Below are 25,671 nucleotides of genomic sequence, written 5' to 3'. Positions count from 1 at the left end.
GCTGGAGGAATGATGGGAGTTAAAAAAACAAAAACACTTCTTTATACGTTCTGTACTTTTTAAATGATTAACTATGTACACGGGTTACTTCTATAGTCAAGAAAAAAGTAAAAACTTTAAAAATGCTGTGTACGTGGTTTCCATTTTTATTTTCTCTGATGGATGATTGCACATCAGCAAATCTTGAGTTATGCTAACTACTTAGGCCGGTCACGACACACACACACACACACACACGTACAGAGAGGTCACATGGGCTGTGCCGGGCTGGCTGTAGCAAATGTACATCAAGTTACACAGGTGGAATTGTTAGGCTGGTTAAAATACACCACCGAATGATGGGACACGGTTGGGTCAGGCCGCCTCTCCTGCCTGCCATTGTTGTTTGCGGAGGTCTGTGTGTTAGGCTGGTGAGTGGCGTCCTGCTGGCACTCCGTCCATCCGGTGGCCCCCGGGGGTGGAGAGTGCCTGGGTCAGCATCTGCTCCGGGTCCCTTCTCATCTGCCCTTGCCTCGAGTTGGAGCTCCCAGCTCTCTGCTACCTCTCCCAAGTACTAGGTGTGCTCCAGCCGGGGCCCCATCCCCACTCTGCTCCACACACCTGGGACAGACATTGCAAGGGAAGGAAGAGCCAAGAGCGAACGGACACACTCCTGATACAAGCGGTGCCCAGACACAGGAGGGGAGGAAGCGGGAGACGTGACCACGACACCACACACAAGCTCAGTCTTTACAGATGGGCCCTCTGTGTCTCCAGACACGTGGGCTGTGTGGAGCCCTCCAGGGCACAGCCCCTGGGAGAGGACAGATCGGGGGTGGAGCCGTTTGGGGCAGTCTGACAGCAGAACTAGGAGGGTGGATGGGGGATGTGTCCAACATGGTGCTAGACTGTTGAAAAGTCACGACTATACACACCTGGGGATCATGCCCCCTCCCAGTTCATTCACACGGTGGGTTAGATACAGCTAGATAGAAGTAGAGATATACTTTTTCGAGGGAGGACCTTTCCTGGTGGTCGGATAAACAGTGAGACAGACTCCTGGGTTCGGCATGCTCTGGGGAGGGCCATGCGACGGTGAGGGACTCCCTATTGCTACACTCTGTACAGGGCGGCCGGGCCCGCCCGCCGCACCCACGGCCCCTGGTGGCAGTCATGGGCTTGCCTTCAATCCCTTCCGCCTTGGAGAGCTCTTGGGCCCCAGTGAAATAGGGGCTATGAAGACAAGAGGGTGGGAGGGGGGTCCCCGTGGCCCCGGGGGCACCCCATGTGGGGGCTACATGATATTGCACTGGGTGGCCCCGCAGCAATCCTTGATGAGCGCCAGCCCCGTCTTGGCTACCGTGGGCTTGCTAGGTGGGGGCTCGGCTTTCTTTTCTGCTCGGGAGCCTGCAGCAAGGTAGGAGAGCAGAGGCAGAGAGGGGAAACAGGAGAGAGAGAGAGGTGAGGTGAGGAGAGCCCTGATCATCTGCAGCCCCAGTTCCATCCCAACCCTGGCCAGGCCTTGCTTCAATGTCACAGATCAGGTGGTGTGGAGAGCTGGCATGCATTTTATATGGTCCTGGTGACTGTTCCCACCTCCCTGTAGGCCCACTGGCTTTCAGTCCTTGGCTTCCAACTATAGCTTTTAGCCCTTCTCCTATTCTGTTCTCCTCACCATTGTATCTGCCAACCCCAGCACAGAGTCTGGCATTCAAGAAGTATTTGGTGAGTGGATGACAGAAATTTTGTTTAAGTCACTTTAATCTGAGGCCTCATATCTTTCAATTCTGGAAAATACACATTATCTCTTCAGATACCCTCACCTGTCATTCTCTGTTCTCTCTCCTTCTGGAATGTCTATTAAATGTAAGTTGGACCTTATTATTCTAACCTCCATGTTTCATAACTTCTTTTTCGTATTTCCTCTCTCTTTGTCTCTTGGTGCTGCATTCTGGGTAATTTCCTCAGCGCTGTCTTCCAATTATATGAATCCTCCCTTCAGCTATGTCTCTGTGTTTAACCCACTGAGTTTTCACTTCAGCGACAATAATTTTTTTAGAAGGCTAATCGTTTGCTAATCTACCTATTCTTTTTTCATAGCATCTTGCTATTTCATTTTGGGTATTATTCCTTCTCATATCTCTTTAATCATTTTAAATATACTTTAGATAGTCTGTTAGTTCTGGTTCATGGGAGGACAGACATCCTCTCTGTTTCATCTACTGACTCCTCTCATGGTGGTTCAATTCTTTATTGGTTTTAAAATTTTTATTGAGAGATCATCTTCATGGGGAGTGTTTTTAATCTGTGGGCTGTGTATTATGAGAGCTGAAGGGACTCTGCTGAGCAATTTTGCACTTGCTTTGCTGGGGTCCCAGAGACTTCACTGGTTTTGGATTAATTCTAATGTTTCAACTTGGGATTCCAGCACCAGATGGGTGGTGTATATTTGGACCCCACACTGGGCCTCTTGCGTGTGGTGCAGGCTTGGTGTTTTGATTTCTTGCCAGGATTCTTTTTTCTATCCATAATCTTACATAGAAGGCAGGTTTCCTTGCTCCTTCTCCACAGTGTTCGGTGGAGTTTTTCTAGTTTGCCTTTCATGGAAGAGACAGTCCATTGAGGATGCTGGATTTAGGCAGGGACCATGTGGCTTATGATTTTAAGGGCCTGCAGAAGGGACCAGGACCCTTCTATTTCTTTATTCCTTCAAACTGTACTACAGTGTTCTCATGGGATGTTAATGGATAGTCAGGGAAAACTGGGTTTGCTGCTTCAGTTGATAGTGGCAGCTTTTGGGTTGTGTCTTCCTAGCAAGATTTTCTGTCCCTTTTCTTCTGATAACAGCTTATGTCTCTGTGGCTACAGGAGTGGGCATGTGACACAGATCTAGCCAATCACAACTTCTGAGCCTCTTGGTGAGAGTGATGGGCCTAGGAGGTGGGAACATGATCCAAGAAAGGCCAATCAGAATCTTATATATTTAGATACCAGGAGAGAATCACTGGTGTGGCCTTGCTGCTACTAAGTTATGGTTCTAGAGTTCCGGCCCCAGGGAGAAGGCCTGTGTAGTAGGAGAAAATGAAGCTAACATGCAAAGAGGTGCCAAGATGATAAATGGAAGGAAAGCAAGGGTTCTAACAGTGTCCAGTCCCTGAGGCCCTGGTTCCCACTGCTCTTTTTCCAGCAAATCTTCTTTTTTGCTAGGGCCAGTTTGAATTGGGCATCCATTTCTTATAACTCAAAGTGTGGTCTCATTGGGCCAACAAAGAGAAGGCAGTTCCTAGACAGCAGGACCCATTATCACTTTAATATGCTAATGGATATTGGAAGCCTACAAAGACAGGGTCAAATACACAGCATCTCCTAAACTTATTTCACACAGAACCCTTTTTGCTCTGAGTATCTTGTGAGGCTAATATTCTGAGAAGTAAACTTCTGGTTCCATTCCTCCAGTGACTCCAACTCCAATGGAGGCCAAAGCTCCATGGCCCTCAGTCCTCACCTTCTTGCCTCAGTGGCCACCCAACTCCTTCAATGAAGTGCACCAAACCATATGATTAGAGAGTGACAGCTGCTGCCAGAACTAGCTGCATAGTTTGCAGAACCCAGTGCAAAATGAAAATGCAGGGCCCCCTGTTCGAAAAGTCTTAAGAATTCCAAGACAGCAATAGCAGGGCACTAAAGCAAGCATAGTGCCCTTCTAGGCGTGAGGCCCTGGGAAACTGCACAGGTTTCTCACCCATGAAGCTGGCCCTGTCTGCTGCCATCTTGGGCTCAAGTTTGATCTGTAGAAATCATTTTGTTGTGCCCCCCCTCAGTTTCAAGATCTCTTTTAAATTTCCTTTTCTCCTGGATAGGGGGAGGAGAAGGAATAACGTATGCACTCACTGGCTGGAGATTTGGTTACTTTGTCTAGAGGTTTTAACTTGATTCTCAGAAAATCGGCCATTTCCTTGTCTTCTTCTTGCTCCCTGTGTAGACAGATGTGTAAAGACAAGAAGAAAGTACAGTAAGCTAGGAGAGCATCAAGGAACTGATGAAATGAGGCAAGAGTGTGGGATCATGTATCAGACTTTGTGGATGGTGCATGTGCATTGCTGTGTGTTATGTGTGGTGGTGCATGTATGTTGCTGTGTGTTATGTGTGGATGGTACATGTGTGTTGTGTGTTATATGTGGGTGGTGTGCATATGTTGTTATGTGTGTATAGTGTGTGTTTTGTTTGATGAATCTACTCTGAAGCAGAGACACATATCAGTGATGGAGTAAATGGCTACTCCCGCTAGTGTGAGACCCCAGGGCAGAGGCAGGGATGTTACAGGACCCAGCCTCCCTGCTGGAGGTTTAGTGAGCTGGGCAGCCCCTCTCCTGACCCTGAACCTTTAAGTTACCCTAGACAAGGTACGTGGCAGGTCTCAGAGGGCAAGTCACCTCAGCTCTTCCAAGGGTTACCAGGAGCAAAGTCAACAGTCCAAGCCTGGTTGAGTTGGGCAAGGTGCATCCTAGGGGCCTCAGAGGACTCAGGACAACACAGAGAATTAAAAGGAAGTTGCCCTCTGGTTTGGAAGAGGCCCTCTGAGCCTCTCCCCTGTGGACGACTCCAAAGGCCTTGCTCCAGCACAAAAACATTCAAGAATCAACATTCACACCTTTCCCGTGCCCCGGGCCCCTGGGGAGCCTTCAGGTGCACCATGGCTCCAGGGCCCATGGTCGTCCAGATCCAGGTGATAAGTGCATCTGCAAATAGGAGACCCTGAAGGCTAGGAAGGGGCATCAGAGCCATCCAGGAGAGGGTAAGGGAAAGAACAAAGCTGGGAAGTGGGCAGGCAAGGAAGCAAGTCAGTACCAGGGGCAGAGTTTCTGTAGAAACCAATGGAAGTTTCTGGAAAAGTTGACTTGATGAGCTGGGAGAAAGCCCAGTGAAAAGAATGTGCAGGAAGCTCTGCCGTGTGTTATGTGATGTAATTCCTCCCTAGTTACCTCCTCAAATAACATTCACTTAAGATCCACGGGCCTTTGCAAAACATTTTGGAGCTGGATTTGAGTTTCCCTTGAATGTGAAGTGGGTCCTCAGGCCAGAAGGCCAGGATTCATTTGGATCCAGTGTTTGGGGAGCGTTTGCCCAGGCCATGCCTGTTGCAAAGCCGTGAGTCCTGGGAGCAGGTGATGGGTTTTGGAAGGAAACTGAGTTGTGCTCTAACAGCCCCAGCCCTGTGCTCAGGGGACATACCGCCCACTTACCTTAGCCGCTCAACCTCTGCGTCGTCCACCAGGAAGTCCCTCTTCTGCACCAGTCTGTGGATCTTCTGGATTAGCTCGTCCTCTCTCTGCTTCTGCAACTTGGTTTTTTCTTTTTCTGGGAAGAATAAAACATTAGCAAAGACAGTTTGAGTGTAGCTGTTGAAAGCACTTGAGTCCGAGGGGCCAGGGTTGGAATCCTGGCTCTACCATTTAACTTGATGGATGAACTTGGAGAAGCAACTTGACCTCTTCAAGCTTCTGTTTCCTCCTCTGTAAAATACACAGTGAGGCTTGAATGCGAGACTGTGGTGATGTTAGTAAATGACTTTGCGTAGAGCTGGCCCGTGGTGTGTGCTCGGTAAATGATGTTGCTGCTGCCAGGGGGTCGTGCAGAAGGCAGAGGGGAGGAGGGTACAGGCCGGGTGCAGGAGGGAATTACTCTATAGCGAGGCTCAACCAATCTGTCAGAAGGAAAGCACCCATGCTTTCCCATCCTGTTCCAAATACCAAGGGCTAGAGCGCCATAGAGGAAACAAAAGAACGAGGGCTGGACACGAGGACTGAGAAAACTAGGAGGGCAGAAACTTTTTCAGAAGATAAAAATCATGGGGCAGCTTGTCCATCTGCCTGCTGGAACTGGCACTGACCATTTCCTCTAGATCTGGGGGCAGAACCAGAGGCAAGGAGAATATAATATTTGGATTAGAGAGAAAATCGGTTTCTTTCATTAATCAGAAGGGGAGTGAGGAAGTGGAGTGGAATTGCTAGCGGCCCCTGGATTCCTGCTCATCGCTGCGCTGACGATGGTAGCATCATTCCTCTCGAGGTGGGTCCCGAAATATGATTCTGCACATCACTCATCACTACCACAGAGCCTCCCTGCCCTCTGCAGGCCAGTTAACCACAGCGCCCTTGGACTTGGGGAGTGATGTCACTGTCCTCTCCAAGTTACCAGCGACAGCCCTCCAATATTCCCCTGTCCTCCGCCAGGCCCCGGATCTAAGCCAGAGTCACACAGCAACTGGCAGGGCCCCCAGGAACTCACAAACCTCCCTCTCCAAGTTATTCATCCCCGTTTTCTATCTCTTGCCAGTTCAGGCATCCCCCAGCCTCCCCAGATACTCAGCTGCAGCTCTCTGCTCATGCAGCCCCTCCCAGCAACTCACGGGAGAAGCCACCTACTCAAAGGGGTCTGTGCTAGCTTACAAACCAGATACTGACCTAAGTCTCCACGCCACCAGCCAATGCTGTTCACCTGCTTTCGCCTGTAACATACCCTTTCTGCCAGCATCTCTCACCTACCTCCAGGTACCACCCACCTGTCTCCAGGTACTACCTACCTTAAGCCCCGCCTACCTACCTGCAGGCCCCACCCACCTACCTGTAGGCATCACCCACTTACCTGCAGGTATCACGTACCTCCCTGCAAGCATCACTCACCTGCTTCCCGGCACCACCCACCTATCTAGGGACACACTTTTTTTTTGCCATCATCACCCACCTACTTGCCAACTTTATCCCCTGCTGGCATCACACACCTGATTCCTAGCATCTTCACGTGCTTGCCGATGTGACCCTCCAACTTGCTTCTCATCTATCTCCTCCAGCACATTTCCTTAGCCCAGGCCACCATCAGCTCTCCCTGGACCATGCCATGGCCTCCTAACTGGTTTCCCTGGCCTGTAGACCCTATCACAACTGTGAGCCCTTGCCATAGAATCAGACAGTCCTGGCTTAATGCCCCAGCTCCTCCCCTTCCTAGCTGTGTGACTCTGGGCACATTCCTCAACCTCTCTGAGCATCCAGTTTCTCAACACAGATAATCATAAAGTTGTTGCAAGTTTTAAGAGAGAGAAATCAAGTAAAACACTAGGCTCACAGCCTGGTGGATAGTAAGAGTTCATGAACAGTCAGCTGCTACTATTATAGGCTATTATTTTACATAGTCACTGTTGTTTTAACGATTAAGTGCCCTCTAGGTTAAATATTTACCAAACGAGTTACAAAAGAAATAAACACTTATTTAATGAAGGAAAAGCAAGTCTCATAGCATAAGTGTGCAAAATGTAAGTGCTTAATAAATTGTAGCAACTATCATTGTATTTGTATTATCGTGAGTTTTACATTTTTATTTAATCTGGTTTCTCAGCCTTGGTGCTATTGATATTTGAGACTGGATCATTCTCTGTCATGGGGGCTGTCCTGTGCACTGTAGGATATTGGGTATCATCCCTGGCCTCTACCCACTAGATGCTGGTAGCAGCCCCCTCTCCTAGTTGTGACAACCAAGCCTGTCTCCAGACATGGCCCATTTCTCCTGGGAGGCCCAACTCACCCCTGCTTGAGAACCACTATTAATTCTTTCCAACAACCCTATGAGGGAGACACTATTTTTATGTCCAAGGGGAGGGTATCATGGCCTCTACAGCCAGGTCTAAGCATCGCCAGCCCTGAGGGGGCGGTGGTGGCAGTGGAGGTGAGGTGAGGCATCTTGGCTTGTTCTTGAGAAGCCCTGAAGGCGGGGAGGGCTCCAGGTGTTCTCTCTCATCACAATCTGGTAAATTATTTTCTGACCCCGGCTGGAGAAACATGATTTTCTTGGCCATTCGCTGTTCTCTTTACTCAATATTTTTACTGATAAATTGCCGGGAGCATCATTTTTTTCCCCCCTAAACTCAGCTAAATCCATCTAGAAACCTGGCACTGGCCCAAGGAATGCACAGAAAGGCTCTTAACAAGGAGTCAGAGGAAGAGGTGGGGAGAGGTGAGCAGGGAAGGCAGGAGAGGAAAGGGAACTTTAATATCTGAATTTCTGCACAGAAGTGATTGGGAAGATGCAGTCTCCCGGCAGAATCAATGGAGCTGCCGTTGAGGACCTGGGCTCTGTTGCTAAGTGGCCCTATGACCTTGCGTGTTTCTCAGTGGGACAGTTGATGGCATTTCAAGCAGAACTTGTCCTTCAGCGGGGCTGTCCCCTCCATGCAGGGTTAGCGTTCCTGGCTTCCGCCCATTGAGTGTCAGTACCGATCTCATCTTTATTTAAACTTCTGGTATATTTTTTTGCATGAATTTTGGTATTTTAAATATTGCATGAAAATATGATTACTGAACTTTTCATGTTCCAGCTGAGCGCCTTGTTCTCCTACCCTACTCCCAGTCCTGGTCAGTCATGCAGCCCAGACACTGTGTCAACCAAAGACTCCCACCCCCAGCCATTTCCCACCCATTTCCCACCCATTTCCTAACCATGCTCTAGAGGTTGCCACGGCCCCCGGTGGAGCCCCTGTGGCCTGAGGAGGCCGTGGCTGGCCTGGTGGCCACACACTCGTGTCTCCTTTGTCTCAGTGGCACCCAAGTGTCCTGCTGAGCCAGCAGTGGGCTCTGGGAATCCTTCCTCTCAAGAGGGAGACGTCAGCCCATGTTGGGCCCATCATAGTCCCCTCGGAAGTTGAAAACTGGGACACAGAGGCCCGAGAGTTGGGCTCTTGTGTGGGAAAATCATGGAAGGGAGATGAGGTTGTAACTGAGCTGCACCCTGTGGGGCCTTCCTGGAACAGACCCCTCCCCCATATCCTCTGCTGTAGCTCTTCTCTGAAGTCCCTAGATAACAGTATCTGATGCACATTTCCTGAGTTGTTTTACAGATGCTAAAACCCCCACCAAATGGAAGATGTTAACTACTTGATGACGTCGAGCATATAGCCCCCAGGCCTCCTGGAGCCTGAGGATTCATAATGTTAAACAACCCCCACCCCCCACCCCCACCCCCTCCCCGTGTGACACCGCCCTGTTGCCTCACCATCCACCAATCGGAGAATTGTGCATGAGCCGATCACATACCCTGGGATGCCCCTCCCTCACCTGGCCTTTAAAAATGCTTTGCTGAAGCCCATGGAGGAGTTCAGGCGTTTTGAGCACTAGCTGTCCTGGACTCCTTGTTTGGCCCTGCTATAAACGCTGCACTTTCCTTCACCACGACCCGGTGTCAGTACATTGGCTTTACAGCCTGCGGGCAAGCCGACCCAGGTTGGGTTTGGTAACAAAGTGGCCTTGCTTGGCTCATGTGCTATAGAGGGAGAAAATGGAACATGCTCCAAAATGGAGAGTAAGAGAGAAAGAGACAGAGAGAGAGAGAGGGAGAGAGAAAGAGAGAGCAAGGGCCAAAGAACATTCCACAGCTTTCCTGCTTTCCTGTTTTTGGTTCTCGACCCTTGTGAGTTGGGCTGAGCTTCCTGCCTGTTTGAGAATAAATAGTACGCCCTTGCCACCCCTAATTTCATTTGGAAATATGCTATTTGGGAATAGGGTCTTTGTGGATGCAATTTTAGTTAAGATGAGGTCATACTCATTGGGTCAGCCCTTAATCCAATGACTGGTGTCCTTATAAGAAGAGGAGATGACACACAGAGACACACAAAGAGAGGAAGGCCACACAAAGACAGAGGCAGAGACTGGAATAAGGCAGCTACAAGCCAAGGAACAAGGACTGATGGGAACCACCAGAAGCTGGAAGAGGCAAAGGATTCTCTATTCCAGCCTTTGGAGGGAGCATGGTCCTGCTGACACTTTGATTTCGGACTTCTGGCTTCTCTCAAAGAATAAAGTTCTGTTGTTTTAAGACACTAAGTTTGTGGGAATTTGTCAGGGCAGCCCTAGCAAACTAATACAATAGTGCCCGCAGGCTCCAGGAGTCTCCGCAGTCCTTCAGTAACTGCCTGTTTTGTGTTTACATAAGCTTCGATGGGTTTTTGTATCTTTCAACTAAATGATCCCTCGGAGGAGTATAAAATGAGAGACTTGGCCCAGCGGCTCTCAGCCCTGACTGCCCATCACAACCATGTGAGAAGCTTGTAAACATGACCAACGCCAGAGCCCCACGCTAATCAAATGGAAGTTTCTAGTGGGTAGTGTCTGGACTTGGCTATTTCCCCCCCTCCTCATTCTATTTTTTTCTGGCCACACTGCAGGGCTTGCGGGATCTTAGTTCCCTGACCAGGGATTGAACCTTGGGCCATGGCAGTGAAAGCGCTGAGTCCTGACCACTGAGTAGAAATGTGTTCAGTTAATGATAATAATAATAATAATAATAGTAATAATAATAATGGCACTTATTTATTACGCACTCACTATACGATGGGAACTGTGTTAAGTACTTTACATGTGTCACCCCTCGGTCAGTCTCACAACAATCCTTTGAGGTAGATAGCATGATTGTCCCAGTTTACAGACGAAGAAACCGAGTTATAGCGAAGTACCTTGCCCAAGGTCACATCATTAATAAGTGACAGATCTAGGTTTGACTCCAAAGTCAGAGCTCGTAACCACCATACTCTACCTGTTCCCAAACAGGATAATAAGAGTAATCATTGCTAATATTTACTGGACTCTTTGGACCAGCTATCAAGCTAAGCATGTGGCTTGTGTTGTTTCATTTTTCGCAGTGAGATTTATACCCAACGAGTTAGGTACTATTACTATTCCTACCCCATTTTCAGAGGAAGAGAAGTTGAGTCTCAGAGAGATAATGTGACTTGCCCAAGGTCGAGGAGGTGGTCAGAAGTAGGACTTGAACCCGGGTCTGCCCGATGCAGAGTTTGAACCACATGATCAGGGAGCAAGCACTGCGTTGCAAGAATGAGGCTGCATTAGGGCCTTCCAGACGGGGGCTCCGAGCAGCTGGTTCATGAGGTGGGGGTCCCCCATGGTTACCTGGGATGGCGACCAAGTTCTGCAGCTCCTGCTTCAAGTCCATGATGTCGTTGCAGAGCTGGATGTCATCCATCCTGGGGAAAGAGGACAGCGCACAACAGCAGTTACATCAACAGAACGTTCTACACCCTGAGCACCACCCTGGTTTCAACAAAGAGGGCTAATGGGGGAGTTTTGTCCTCTGTAAAGCCCACACATGCTCTTTAGAAGTTTTACACCAAAAGTAAAAACAAACAACAAAACAAACTGCCCTTTATCCCATGACTTAGAAATGATCAATCACAGTTAATAACACCTTGATAGAGTTCCTTCCAGTCTTCCCATGCCTGGCTTTTGTTGGCATACATGAGAGACTTCATGCTGTGGGTTCAGTGTTTTCCTTTTTCAGCTATGTGAAAAGCTTTTAAACATTACAGAAATTCACCGCATAGACAGAAAATCTCCCTCTGTCCTTTAGAGAAAACCATTGTCAGTGGTTTGTTATCTGTTCCTCCAGATTGAAAAAAATGTTTATGCTTATACTACCAAAGATGACACCATCATTCATGCACAAAAAACGTTTTGCAATTTGCTTTTTTTAACTTAATGATATGTCTTGGGCATCTTTCCATGTCAGGATATGCACATCTCATTTTTAATGACTATATAGTATTCTATTATATCGATCTACAGCGATTTATTTAACCATTCCCCCCATTCATAGGTATTAGACTTATTTCCAGATATATTCTAGAATAGATTCCTAGAAATAAAGGAATTCCTAGCTAAGTCAATTCCCAGAAATGCAACTGGAGGGTTAAGTGACATGAACATTTTAATAGGAATTTCCAAACTGTCCTCCAGAGGGACCATGCATGACATTCCCACCAACAGTGTGAAAGGAAGCTCACCCCTATAATCTCAGCAATTGGGTTGCATATACAATTTTGCATTATGTATTTCATGTGTGTGTTGCAATATTAACTCATCTTATTGTAAACAACATTTGTAATGGCTGCCTGGAATTTCACCAAGTAGATTTATCAGAGCAGTTTTAATTATGCCCTTATTTTTTTTTTTTTGGCCACACTGCACGGCTGTAGGGTCTTAGTTCCCTCACCAGGGATCAAACCCTGGCCCTGGCAGTGAGAGCACCAAGTGCTACTGGACTCCCAGGGAATTCCCTATGCCTTTATCTTGATTACTTAGGTGGGCTTTTTGAGTTGTTTGTGTTATTTTAGCTGCGTTAGGATGAACATGGATTCACCTAAGGCTTTTCTTTCGTGTTGGATTATTTGGGGTGGGGGCTACTTATTTTTAGAAGTAGAACCACTGAGTACAAAGGGTATGACATGTCTATGGCCATTGAGACATATTTCCAAATAGCTTCCCCATGGGGTGTGTGTGTGCCTTCATTCTGCATGTCTTTATTGAGCATTTACTACGTTCACCAATGACATAGGCTCCAGGGATGCACCAGCTCCCCTGCCCTTGTGAGCTGAAATTTAGTCAGGAGAGACAGAGGGTGAACACAAATACAACAGAACGTCAGACGCTCCGAAGAAGAGTGAAGCAGGTGAGGGGATGGAGTGGACCACTTTGGACACATCAACCTTCTGTCCCAGGAAGAGATGGAGGAAAGCATGAATATTCTCAAAAGGCTCAAGTGAGTCTGCACAGCAAGTAGGGGCAGGACCAGGACCAGAAATCGATTTGTCTGAATCCACTGATCTTTCTGCCTCCTTCCTTGGCGTCTTCACCAAGAACCTGATCTCCATTCAGAAGTGCCATCCACAGACCAGCTTGGGGCCCCCTGCCCTGCCCGTGTGACCCCCAGCATCCCAGCTTTCAGGACGAGTGGCAGTAATGTCTCGCTTCAGCCTGCATCTCCTGCTCCTGTTGCCAGAGGCAGGCACTCCAAGCGCTTGTCAAACCCTGCCCTGGAATGTCCTAGCAGGTGGCAGCTGCCACAAATGAGCTTGGGGGCTTTGCCAGAAGGGTACAAGCTGTTCCCCTGGGTTCCTATCTGCGATCCTTCAACCGGAGGTGCTCCAGAATCCTTTTCCACATCTAGCGTGGAGATGAGGCTCCATCAGTGGTTCTTAAGGAGGATGATTTTGGTCCCTGGGGGCATTTGGCAACGTCTGGAGACATATTTGTTGCTACCGCTGGGTATGTGGGGGGATTGCTACTGGCATCTAGTGGGTAGAGTCCAGGGATGTTCCAAAACATCCTACAATGCACAGGGCAGCCCGCCTCAGTAGAGGATTACCTGGTTCAAAATGCCAATCATGATGAAGTCGAGAAATCTTGGGTTATAACCACAGAATTGACACAGGTACCTGATAGATACTTTTTGAAAGATGAGAGAAGGAAAGATGATGAAAGAACAAAAGAGCGACAGGTAATGTTAGAAGCAAGAGTACTGGCACCAAACATCTCTAGTTCAAAGGGGCCGTGTGCCAGAAATTCTTGTCTGAGTCTAACTTTCCTCATCTTTGAAATAGGAATTATAATAGTACAGCTTTCTAGGATTATTATGCATGTCAGGCACTGAACACGTGTCTGGGACATACACAGTACAATGCTCAGTAAATCATATCTGTTGCTATTATTAGCTGTTAGAAAGAGGCAAGGGGGAAAAGAAAGAGAAAATGATGCTGGATAAGCAAGGTATTTGAACAAATCGAGCTAACGTTCAACCTTAAAACAACTTTTAAAAATTATATTCCTCTCTATAAAATTTTTAAAATAAAATTCTTATCTGATTGCAGAACAGATTCCTGATCATTGTAGAAATTTTGGAGAATACAAACGAGTACGAAGAAGGAACCTAAGATCACACATAACCTTGATCCATGTGCACCAGAGGCCACTGTTCCACTCCGAGCGTTTGGGTGAATTTCACGCCAGTCTTCTTCCTACATGTAACCCAGGTGTGGCGGGCTTGCCCTGGGGGGCCTTCACCCTTTGTCCATCTCGAAACTGCACTTAGCATGTTTTGAGTCCTCCCAAGCACATCCAAATTCACCCCACATTAACAAACAAGGTGAAATTCTTGTGACGCTCTCACAGAGAGGCATGCGTCAGAACCCCATTAAGATTCCTAGTAGATAGCACTGTTGTTTTCCTCAGATTTTTCTCTTGTCGCCAGCTTTCCATCTCTTCTCTTTCTCTCTCTTCCTCTTCCACACGCCTCGTGGTCCTCGGATCTGTCACCTACAAATTGGCACTTGCCATCTACCTCTACAAGGATTAAATTACGAGCCGCTCCAGCTGCTGACCTTCGACACCCCCTGAAAGGAGTTCAGGGTAGAGATCAGAAACGAAGCACTCTGTGCTCTGGGAAAAACTGGCAGAACAGGTCTTCAGATAGTCAGATATTTTCAGGAGATGATTTTATGAGCCCAATCTTGCATCTCCTCATATCTAGAAAAGCACTAAAATCCTTCATGGTGACGTCTGCTCGTGACTAGCAGTAACTTTCACGAGACTAGCAGAAACCTTCTGCAAAAAATATGTGCTTGATTGCATGTACTCCCCCTTCACCAAAATCATGTATATACTGACCTTCCCCGCTACCTCTTTGGAGCAGTTTCTCAGAGCTATCTGAAACGCTGTCTCCCGGGCCATAGTCCTCATTTTGCCCCCAATAAATCTTAACTCACAACTCTCACCTCTCACCCACACCTGTTTCCTCAGATGTAGGATGAGGGGTTTCAAGGATCCTGGGAGCCTTGTTCTGCTAGCATTTAGAGGTGATAACTTGCTTTAGACCCTGCCGGACCTGAGTGCGGAAATCAGTTCCACCGCTGACTGGCTGTACGACTTGGGTGACTCCTTTCACTGCTTGCATTGGTCTCAGTGCTCTCACTGTTGAAAAGGAACCATTCCTTTGTCCTGGGGTTGTATGAGAATGAAATAACCTTATCTGTGTAGAGCAGGCAGCCCTATGCTTAGCACAAACATAGTAGGTGCAAAGGAAAGGCTACTTCTGTCCACCCTTCTGCCCTGGGTAAGGAGGTGAGCGGCTAGGCTGCCAGCTGGCAGACACTCCTGAAAACTCTTAGCCAACATTCGTGCATCAAAGAATAAATCTCACTTTCTGTGCTACTTCAATTTCCTCCAACCTAATGGCACTGAGATGGTGAGTGTGTGCGTTTGGTGTTCTTGGATTAATGAGCTTAAACACTGTCCCTGGGGGAGAATAAGTGTTGAGACATCTCCAGGAAGACCCTGGGCTCAGTCATCTCTCAGCACCACGCTGGGGACCAAGCGACCAGAGAGATACCTGCCACACGGGCTCAGGTGACACATCCATGAAAGGGACACCTTTATGACACGTCACAGAAGGCCTGTTTTCTCCCCGTGGCACATTTATGGTCTGCGTGTTAACTGGCTTCTCCCTGGATTGTAATCAGACCCTCATCCGGGAGGGGACACTGTTCCTAAAAGAATGTCACCTCCCTCAAGCATGGATTACTCTTCTCTCCCCCAGGTTTTTCTAGATCATCTCTGTTTGGATTCAGAAAAATTACTAATACTGAAAAACTCATCAAGTGGAACTCTTGGGGTTTGTGCCCTTTTCTGTGTGTATGCTGCATGTCAATTACAAGTTTCCCTGAAAAAATTACCAACATTTTTTGCTTTTGTTTTAGACCTAAAAGGGTACTTTTGGTCTTTTAAAAATTATACACATATTAAAGACAGCCTCCCTGTAAAAATGTCAAACAACACAGAAGTATAGTAGTAGCTGGCATTTATTAATGTTTTCATACTACGGGCACCAGATTCTGGGCTAAGCATTTTATAAAAATCATCTCAATTAACTCTCACAGCAACCCATCAGGTGAGTATTATCATATCATCCCTTGGATGGTGTTAGGAACTTGCTCAAGGCCACAGAGTAAGTAATAGGAACTTGAACCCAGGCAGTCTGACCTCTCAGGTGGGAATGTTAGAGAACTCTTGACCGATACCACCGGCCTTGGCCAGGCCTCGCTTGCCTGAGTTTTCTCACAGCAGGAGGTCCCAATAAGGAACATGGTTCTGCCACCCAAATCTAACGGGAGAATTTGGGAGGGGCCAAAAGAGGGAGGAGACGACCAACTTCCCAGAGTCCTTTGCGCTGGAATCCATCTTGGCTGAGAGAGACGCGTGCCACCAGGAAGGACCCTGAGTCAGACCAACTATGGGCCAAGCAAGATGACTGGCCAGAGACAACCTGGAAATTAACCCCATCACCATAAAACCCGAGGCTGTGAGCCACGTGGCAGAGCAGTTCTCCTGGGTTCCCTTACCTGCTACTCTACACTCGGGCGCCCCTTCCCAATAAAGTCTCTTGCTTTGTCAGCCCGTGTGTCTCCTCGGACAATTCGTTTCCGAGTGTTAGACAAGAGCCCACTCCCGAGCCCCGGAAGGGGTCCCCCTTCCTGCAACAGGAATATCAAAGTCCCATCTCATATGGTGGTTGGAGTTCAGGGAAGATAGAGACCAGAGTAGTTTGGGGGAAGGTTTCTCGGTGCCACTTATGGGAGGGGCACAGCCTGGATGGTCACAGAGAAGGCTCCCAGGCACTTAGGCAGAGGGGGCAGCTCAAACACTGACTGTAGAAAGGAGTATGATATCAGTGTTATGTGACAGGGAAGAGTCCACTGAAATATTGGTGACATACAGGTCTTGGTTACGAAGGACTTGACGTGGGAGCCATCTTAGGTTCTAGAGTGAGAGCATGGCAGGGCTATATGTCTATGAAAGCCAGTTTGGCAGACATGGTGACCAGTATGTACACAGCAAGGAGAAAGAGCATCCTCACTCTGAACTTTCTGTTTAAGGTGCTCAAGGGACTTCCTGGAAGTTGTGTTTGCGCTTGAATCTCCAGTGGGGTCAACAAACTATGGCCCATGGGCCAAACCTGACTCCCTGCCTGCTCTGTTGGAATCCATGAGGTAAGAATGGTTTTCACATTTTTAAATGGTTGGGGAAAAAATCAAAAGAAGAAGAACATTACTGGACACATGAAAATTATATGAAATTCAAAGTTCAGTGTCTATAAAAAATGTTTTATTGGAACACAGCTGTACGCGTTCATTTACCTACCGTCTGTGGCTGATTTCACCCTACAATGGCTGAGTTGAGTAATGACGATGGAGACGATATGGCCCAAAGTCTAAAATTTTCACTAGCTGGCCCTTTATAGAAAAATTTCATCCTGATCCTAATCTTTGGGGAAAAAACTTGGAAAGTAATCAGAGACTAACCGAGTTCTTGGAGATGGAAGAGCTCTCACCTTATACGGATGAAGAAGTAAATGCCCAGAGAGGGGACTATTGATCATTGAGTCATTGATTTGCTGAGTTGTCCAATAAATCAATCATCTAGACAACCTAGATGATTATTGACAGCCTACTATGTGCGGGCTTCCTGCCTCAATTTTCACTTCTGAGAGACATCAGGAATCAAGCTGGCTAAGGTTCCTGGCCACAGGGCGGGCCCACGGGGCTCTCAACCACCTGACGCTTTGACTGAGGGCCCAGCCTGCTTTCTCCTCTGGGCACCAGTTGGGGATTCAGCTGTGCGCAGTGAATATGAGGTCAGCCAACAGATTTCCTGCAGCACCTGCTAATGTGATCTGGCAGTTTCTGCTAGGGCATTTGTCCTTCACATCCTTCCCTTCACTAAGGACATACTAATTTTTGTGATTTCATGTATTTTCTACTTTTATTCCCCTAATCTCTTGCCAAGAAGAGTGCTTAGACTGAGACACGTAAGTCATCCCCTTGGATGGCTCAGCAAGCTGTGAAGGGTTCTGGTCCTGGGTTTCCCTAATCCTAGCCCTGAGGCTCTCGGCTGAGTGGTCCACAAAGAATTAAAGATGTAGACAAAGATTAAACTCCAAACAGGTAAGATAGAGAGATGAAGAGAGAGGGAAAAAGGAAAAGGAGGAGGAGGAGGAGGAGGAAGAGGAGGGGGGAGGGGAAGGAGGAGGGGAGGAGAAGAGGGGGAGGAAAGAGAAAAGAGAGGAGAAGAGAGAAGAGAAAAGGAAACACCATGAATGTCCAACAATAGGGCATCAGTTACATATATTACTTTCCAACGATACAAGGAAGAACTCTGCAACCGTTTAAAAGTTATTGCTGGACAGGGACTTCCCTGGTGGTGCAGGGGTTAAGACTCTGAACTTCCAATGCAGGGGCCCAGGTTCGATCCCTGATCAAGGAACTAGATCCCACATGCATGCCACAACTAAGGAGCCCGCCTGCCGCAACTAAGACCCAGTGCAACCAAATAAATAAATAAATAAAAGTTATTGCTGGCCAGGCTGCAGTGTTTTCTCAAGGGGACCCCAGGAGAAAATACAACCAACACAGAATGGATGTGGTAAGACACGAAGGGTTCCCAGAGTCAACAAACAAAAACAGAGGATGCCCGGTTATAGTCGGATTTCAGATAAATATGGAATCATTTTTAGCATAAGAATGCCACGTGTGATCTTTGGAACATGCCTATCCTAAAAAACAATCTGTCATTGATCTGAAATTCAGATCTAACCGGGTGTCCTGCGTTTTCTCTGCAATCCTACAAGAAGAGGGAGGCCAGACTCTGGATTTCAGCCTTATCATCTAAACCGTCATTAGCCCAGGGGGCCTGCTCTGTGCAGGGCAGAAGGGAGATCTCCTTCAGCCACAAGGTTAGAATAGTGGCCTCATCTCCCAGCCTGATCCCTCTCCGTTCCCCCTGGACCGTCCCCCGTTGACGAGTTCGAAGTGATGTGGGTATTTGAGAAGACACAGGAGAAATAGCAAATACGGCCAATGGACTGGTAAGAGTAGAAAACTGGGGACAATGTGGAAACATATGTCAGGGGCCTTGAAAACATTTAAACTCTAGTCTAGTGATTCCATTTCTAGGATTTCATCCTAGGGAGATAATTAAGGGCACCATAAAGATTTAGCTATGATTATGTGCAACAGAGCCTTGTTTGCAATAGCAAAACACTGGAAGCAACGTAATTGTCAACAATAACAGAGGGCCGCTTAAATAAAGGATGTGATGTGTGCATAACGAAATTCTACCCAGGTATTAAAAATGATGCTCAAAAGAGATGTTATTGATACAAGAGAATAAACCACATCAAAAAGTGGTTAAGAAATGTTAGGATCCAATTTTGCAAAATACAGATGCTTAGAAAAAAGACAGGAAGACTTCATTCAAAATGTTACATTTGATTATTTTGAGGGATGTTTTTTTTTTTTTTTTTTTGACTGTGCCACACAGCTTGTGGGATCTTAGTTCCCTGACCAGGGATTGAACACATGCCCTCAACAGTAAAAGTGCAGAGTCCTAACCACTGGACCGCCAGGGAATTCTCTTGAAGGAATTTTTATTTCCTTCATCGGCTTCTCTGTATTTTAAATTTTTGTTTGTTTTTTTCAACATGCATGTATTATCTGGATGATTTTTAAAGTTTTTTGTTTTTTGTTTTAAATTACCATGGGCCACTCCATGGCCGGTCACTATAGCTGCAGCAGAAGGCCCTCTGTGCCCTTGTCTCTCAAGCCTCATTTCTAGCCATAGAGCCTGCATTTTGGGCTAGCAGCCCGCCTGCATGCCTGTGTGATCCCAACATGCACCCTTCAAGCCTTTGCTCCCTTCAACGCATCCCTCACGCGGAACACCTTTGTTTCAGTCTAATTCCTACGCAGACTTCGGGACGGCCCCAGCATCTCCTTCCAGAGTCTTCCTGATGCTCCCAGGCTGCATCACGTCCTCTTCCTTCAGCTGCACAGCCCCTCACCCCCCTGATAATCATCTGGGCACTTGTGTTTCTCCCTAAATAGACTGCACCCTTTAAGGGGCTTTGCCTCTTTGCTCTGTGATTCTAGCACGTCACACATGCCTGACACATCTCATTAAATACGTGATGAAGAGAGGAAGGCACGCTGGCGGGCGGGCACGGAGGAGGACACACTGTCCTGGACATTTATTGAAACAAGGCCTCAAGACTGCAAGTGCAGATGGAAAATTCTCAAATCCCATGATAGAGACCCCACCAGGGTAACAGCATCTATCAAAGGCGGTGAGTCATCCCCAGAGAAATCCAATTAAACATCCATATTTCAAGTGATCCTGCTCTGCATTCTGCTATCAATACCGTTTCTATTCTGAGCTCTCTCAGCATTTGGGCCTCCTGTGCCTTCCATTGTCTGATCCCTGCTGAGTTCCTGCCAGAGTGACCACGTCTTCTCCCCCAAACCTTCCCTCCCACTCCCAAGTTCATCTTTCTTTCCTGCTGACACTAACAAAAGCTAACATGCATTTGAGCAGTTCCCAGGGGTCAGGAACGGGGTCCAGCTCCATCTCTTTAAATCCTCACTATCTATAGGGCAGGTATTATCATTCTCAACTTTATAGAAGGCTCAGAGAGGTTAAGTACATCACCCAAGATCACACAGCTGGCAAGGGATGAAGGCAAGATTTGAAAGAAGACAGTTTGACTCCAGAGCCCTGACAATCACCACTACGACAAACTGCCTAGAAATATCGCCCAGATGTACCAGGTTGTCCCCTTCTACCCTAGCACCCCCATCCTTTGCCCCGTCCTTGCTGTCAGGAGCCTTTTAAAATACTTTCAACCACTGGCCATTCCAAAATGTGAGCTTTCTTGGGTGATGGGTTTAGCCCCATCCCGTAATTTCCATTAGCCGTCAAATCTACCTCAATATTTTAAAGTGTTTTTGAAAAAATAAACCAAAATGAATAAACATCAAAATGTTTTGGAGATGGGCAATAGACATTTTCCCCAGTTTTGTGTAAAGATCAAGTAAAAAAAAAAATCTTGGGGGAAAATCAGGTGATATTTATTGATCTCTTCCACACAATCAATAAAAAACTGTGGGCCTGCTATTGGAAATGCAGCCTTCAGATAAATCCCCTGATGCCTCCTTGTGATCAGACTGCGGGCTGGAAGCGCCTCCTACATAGGAATTCTAAAGTTGTCATTCCTTGCATCTGAGCATCTAACGACAGAAGGAAAAAATCTTAGAAACACAATCTGCAAACCCCAGGCCCCAGGAAAGGCTCCCCCCCCAAAAGGTAGCCTGTGGATTTGGCCGCACTGTCCATACTCTTAGCTTAGCCCTGCTGCTCCCATGAAAACACCACGCACCCCTCTGTAAGCCCTGGATTATCTACAATCACCAGCCACAATTTCCCTTAGACTCACTGCACCATCAAAAGCAGATCTGCTTTTGATGATAAGCACACTGACATTTAAATCACCCTCATGTTTATTCAGCACCAGTGATTAGTGGCCTTCTTTGTATGGAAGCAGGATCCGAGGGCTTGGCAAACCACAAAGAAACAGCAAGTTTCCTCTGCTGGATCCTCCAAAGCCAGGACAGGGCAGGGGTGTAAACAGTGGTGCTTCTGGCAAATATTTAACGACTGGCTGGGAGTCGGGGAGGGAGGGAGAAGCCTTGGTTTGTGTCATTTGCCAATATCCATGGTGCAAATAGTCCCACCATGGCAGGTTTGGCAAGACTCCTGAATATCACTGGCTAGACCCGACAGGTGGACAAACTGGAGAATGCCTCTTTAACATTACTTTAAAAAAATTTTTTTAAAGTACTTTGTCGATTTTTTAGTTTTTATTTATTTATTTTTATTTGGTTGCACTGGGTCTTAGTTGCAGCAGGCAGGCTGCTTCATTGCAGCTCGCTGGCTCCTTAGTTGCGGCACACAGCCTCCTTAGTTGTGGCATGCGTGTGGGATATAGTTCCCTGACCAGGGATCAAACCCTGGTCCCCTGCACTGGGAGCGCAGAGTTTTATTCACTGCGCCACCAGGGAAGTCCTTAACATTCTTTAAATATTAATTCAACATTTATTTAAAAGAGAAGCTGAGTGCTGTGTGGGGTAAAGATTATCGGTGGCGATGATGGTGATGATGATGATGATATGATGAGAATGATTTTAGCTACTGTTTATTTAGAATTTACTGTGTGATAGGCATTAAGTGCTTTATACAGATTATCTCAGTTAATTCTTACATGGGTTATAACAACCCTTCAAGGTGGATACCATGTGATCATCTCTCTTTTATAGATGAAGATCCTGCAGCTTCTAGAGTTTAAGTGGCTCAACCAGAATCACACAGCCAGTTAACTGGTGGTGTCAGGATGCTAATCTAAGTAGTGCCACCAGAGTGCCTAGGTTAAAGTAGTGAGAAGTCTCTCCTTTACTATTCTAAGAAGTCTCTCCTTTACTGTTCCAAGAAATTCAGCTCTGATACCAATTCAGCATAACCCTCTTCAAAAATACAAAAATTCTGTAGATAGCACGACTCACTCTATTTAGAAGGCTGTTTACAGACCATCTCCTGTTACATACTGACAAATGACCCTTTGGAGTGCAACGGAGCAGGACCCTATGGGGCCTTCCCAGGACCGGACCCCTCCCCCACTCCATGACCTCCACCTGCTTCTTGTTTGTAGTGAAACTTTAGCCTCCTAGGCCTTCCCCAAGTTCCAAAGAATAAACTTAGAGAAGTGAGAAAATGCAGAAACAAAGGAAAACAAGTCAAGACAAAATAATCATAGTTTAGCCATGAAACAAAGTCAAGAACCTTTAGTTCCTTCTCAAGGGCTCCAGATAATATCCTGAGCCATGTCCTTGAGCTCTTTTGCAGATACTGGAACCCCCACCAGGTGGAGGAAGTTAACTGTACGCTGCCCACAAGCCTGTAGACCCCAGATGGGTGGGAACAAGAAGGCTGATGATGTTGACTCCTGATTACCTCACCAACAACCAATCAGAAGAATGTCCACGAGCTGATCATGTACCCCACAACCACTGTCCCTCACCCTGTCTTTAAAAACCTTTCCCTGAAAGCCAGCAGGGAGTTCGGGTTTTTAGGCACTAGCTGGCCTGGACTCCTTGCTTGGCGTTTGCAATAAATGCTCCACTTTCCTTCACCGTGACCTGGGGTCAGTAGATTGGCTTCACTGCATGCAAGCGAGCAGACCCAAGTTGGGTTTGGTAACAGAGGAAGTCTCGCTCTTATAATGGACAAAAGTTGGAATTTTTGGTTGCTTAACACCCAAACTCTAGTTTTGGGAGAACCCTTCATTGTGTCAGTCCTCATTAGAAAAGTTAAAAAAGGGAGCACTCCCTCTTCCTCACACTCACCTAACCAGAAGATCCTGCCCAAGACCACTGAGCAAATGACACAGAGATGAAAGGACGGTGAGGCTGGATCTGTGATGTCCAGCAACACTGGTGGTGGCATCCTGGCCAGACTGGTCCTGTAGCTAGCCTCTGGAGCTCTCTGGATTCCTACCCATTTTCCAAGCCTGGCCCTTAAGACTACCTTTGGTTCTATGAGCCCCCCTCCCACCCTACCCCACCCCTAGCCTTCTCGTAAATCTTCTTCTTTGCTTGAGTCAGGCAGTGTTGACTTCTGTTTTTTGCAGCCAAGTACCCTAACTGAAACAAGCTTCTCTCCCAAGCAGCTCCTGCCTCTGAGGGAAGTGCTGATGGGGACAACTTTCTCCATCTTATGTCACTTTAGTGAGTCTGCAGATACCTGGACACCTGGCTAGCTTGCCCCTTAATTCAATTCTGGACAGAAAGATATCAGTTAAGAGGGTATTACAAAGGGCTTAGGATAAGATTTGGGCTTGTGTTAGGTGCTTTGGGGGATGGTTTAAAGGAAGTGGGCATTTACTCTGGATTGGATGTCATCAGGAAGTGGGGGGAATTCTCTGATAGGGCATCTTAATTCTTAGCCATAAAATGAGAACAGAGTGAGGCTAAAGCTGCGATTGGTAAAGAAGCAGCTGCAGTCGCTCAGATGAACCAGGATATGGAGATGTTTGGTCATATTTATGGTTTGGACAATGTTCACAACTTATTTACTTTCAGACATACTTGTGAAGTTGTCTTGTCTTGGTCTTGATCTATCTCGGTCTTAGAATGGTCTCATCTGATACTGGCAATCTGCAAAATTGTTTATGTTCAACAGAACACCTTGGCCTAGAGAAGAGCTAACTTATATACTTATTATAAAAGTATGAAATCCTTGACTCTAGGGACCAGTCCCACCCACTTTCATCTTCCCCACAGTGCTCTGCTCTGCACGGTGCCTGGCATGCAGAATGTTCTCTGTGAGTGCTGGCTGAACTCAATTATGGGCCCAGGGAACTTGGGACCTGGCTCTATGAGGACCATGCTGAAGCGTAGTTTCAAAATTTAAACACGTGACTCATACACCTAGAGAATGAACACTTGTCAAAAATGTATTTAACCCATTAAAGAGGGAACCAATAAGATGGTAAAGCTCATTCCCAGAGCATTTAAGGAAGTGGATTTGAAACAGGAGGGAAGGGGGCAGAGAACAACCTCTAAAAGAAGGACATAGCCCTTGAGGATACGACATAAACTGGTTAGAACCAGCTAGGTCCAAGAGGGTGGAAGATTCACCTTCCAGTGGACCTTGAGCCTCATTATATGCTCATTGTAATACATTAGCTAAACGACACACCCACGGGCGCCATGGCAGTTCTGAGGCCAAATATAAAAGGTCAAAAAGTGGGCAGTGGCCCAGTTCCTTGAAATTTCTGCCCCTTCCCTGAAATAGTTGGAATAATCCTCCTATTCATTAGCCTATGAAATTACCCAGCCCATAAAAACTAACCACCCCATACACTGCCTCCAGAACTCTGAGGTGGGCACCTGCTTTAGTTGTCAGCTCTTCCAAGAGCCCTCCAGAGTCCAGAGAATGAAGAGCTTTATCTTTCCTGAGAAGGACTGTCTCCGATTTTAGCTTGAGTGTTTGGGGCTGTGGCTCTACAGCGATGGTTCTTAAAGAGCCCTCACCCATTTGTCCTCTTTCCTCCTACATGCAACTCCTGGGCAGGGATGAGGCAGTTACTAAACCAGGCCTCAGGTCATTGCCTCATCTTGCCATGTCCTAGCCAGGCCAGGATCGGGCACCAAGTGTCCTCCTCTTGCACCATGGGCCGTGGGAGTTCACGCCAGCAGTTTGCCTTTTAGAAGAAGTGCTTCTAGCTCTACTTTTTTTTTTTTTATAATGAAACTCTCTAGGAGTTAAGCCAGCATTTTATTTATTTATTTATTTTTGGCTGTGTTGGGTCTTTGTTTCTGTGCGAGGGCTTTCTCTAGTTGTGGCAAGTGGGGGCCACTCTTCATCGCGGTGCGCGGGCCTCTCACTATCGAGGCCTCTCTCGTTGTGGGGCACAGGCTCCAGACGCGCAGGCTCAGTAGTTGTGGCTCATGGGCCTAGTTGCTCTGCGGCATGTGGGATCTTCCCAGACCAGGGCTCGAACCCGTGTCCCCTGCATTGGCAGGCAGATTCTCAACCACTGCGCCACCAGGGAAGCCCCTAGCTCTACTTTTAACATTCCCTCTCACTTCTGTACTGACATGTCACCTTTCTGGATTGCCAGGTTTGAGGAATAACTGGTGGTGGTGGTGTGTAACATGATTTCTGTGTCAAGGGGCACGTGCCAGGTTTCTCTCTTGGTTGCTGGCAAATTCTGAGCTACAGGGAAATGCACTGAGTATGAATGTTCTCGTCCGCGATTCCTCCCTTAGACGATGTAGATGCCAATGGTAGTCGATCTATTGTAAATATATACATATAGATGCAGTTAAGCACTTCCAGGTGGGTTGCATTAAGAATCAGGTCCTTAAATACCTCCCAATCTGATGAAATGATAGAAAGGAATAAAGAAACATTT

General features: G+C 47.1%; 1 protein-coding gene across 6 annotated transcripts in view; it reads right to left on the bottom strand.

The window, feature by feature from the left end:
* LOC309645087 (bMERB domain-containing protein 1) overlaps positions 1-25,671 on the bottom strand; it is a 199,257-nt gene that overhangs the window by 46,396 nt on the left and 127,190 nt on the right. For 3 of the 6 annotated variants that reach the window (XR_014254733.1, XR_014254734.1, XM_082429686.1), the window contains exons 6-7: positions 10,932-11,005; positions 5,223-5,337 (exon numbers count right to left, since the gene is read on the bottom strand). Coding sequence is in view for 4 of the 6 variants with exons in the window: in XM_082429686.1 (XP_082285812.1) it covers positions 5,223-5,337; positions 10,932-11,005 (189 nt within the window). In the remaining 2 variants the exon portion in view is untranslated. Of the gene's footprint in view, positions 1-126; positions 1,387-3,870; positions 3,954-5,222; positions 5,338-10,931; positions 11,006-25,671 lie in introns of those variants that run through there. The other 3 variants (XM_082429683.1, XM_082429684.1, XM_082429685.1) reach the window with 2 other exon arrangements.

The sequence above is a fragment of the Balaenoptera physalus genome (genome assembly GCF_965194825.1).
Source record: "Balaenoptera physalus genome assembly, chromosome: 16".
Classification (NCBI taxonomy): domain Eukaryota; kingdom Metazoa; phylum Chordata; class Mammalia; order Artiodactyla; family Balaenopteridae; genus Balaenoptera; species Balaenoptera physalus.
The sequence above is the reverse complement of the archived record's forward strand: the minus strand, read 5'-3'. Positions and strand labels throughout refer to the sequence as shown.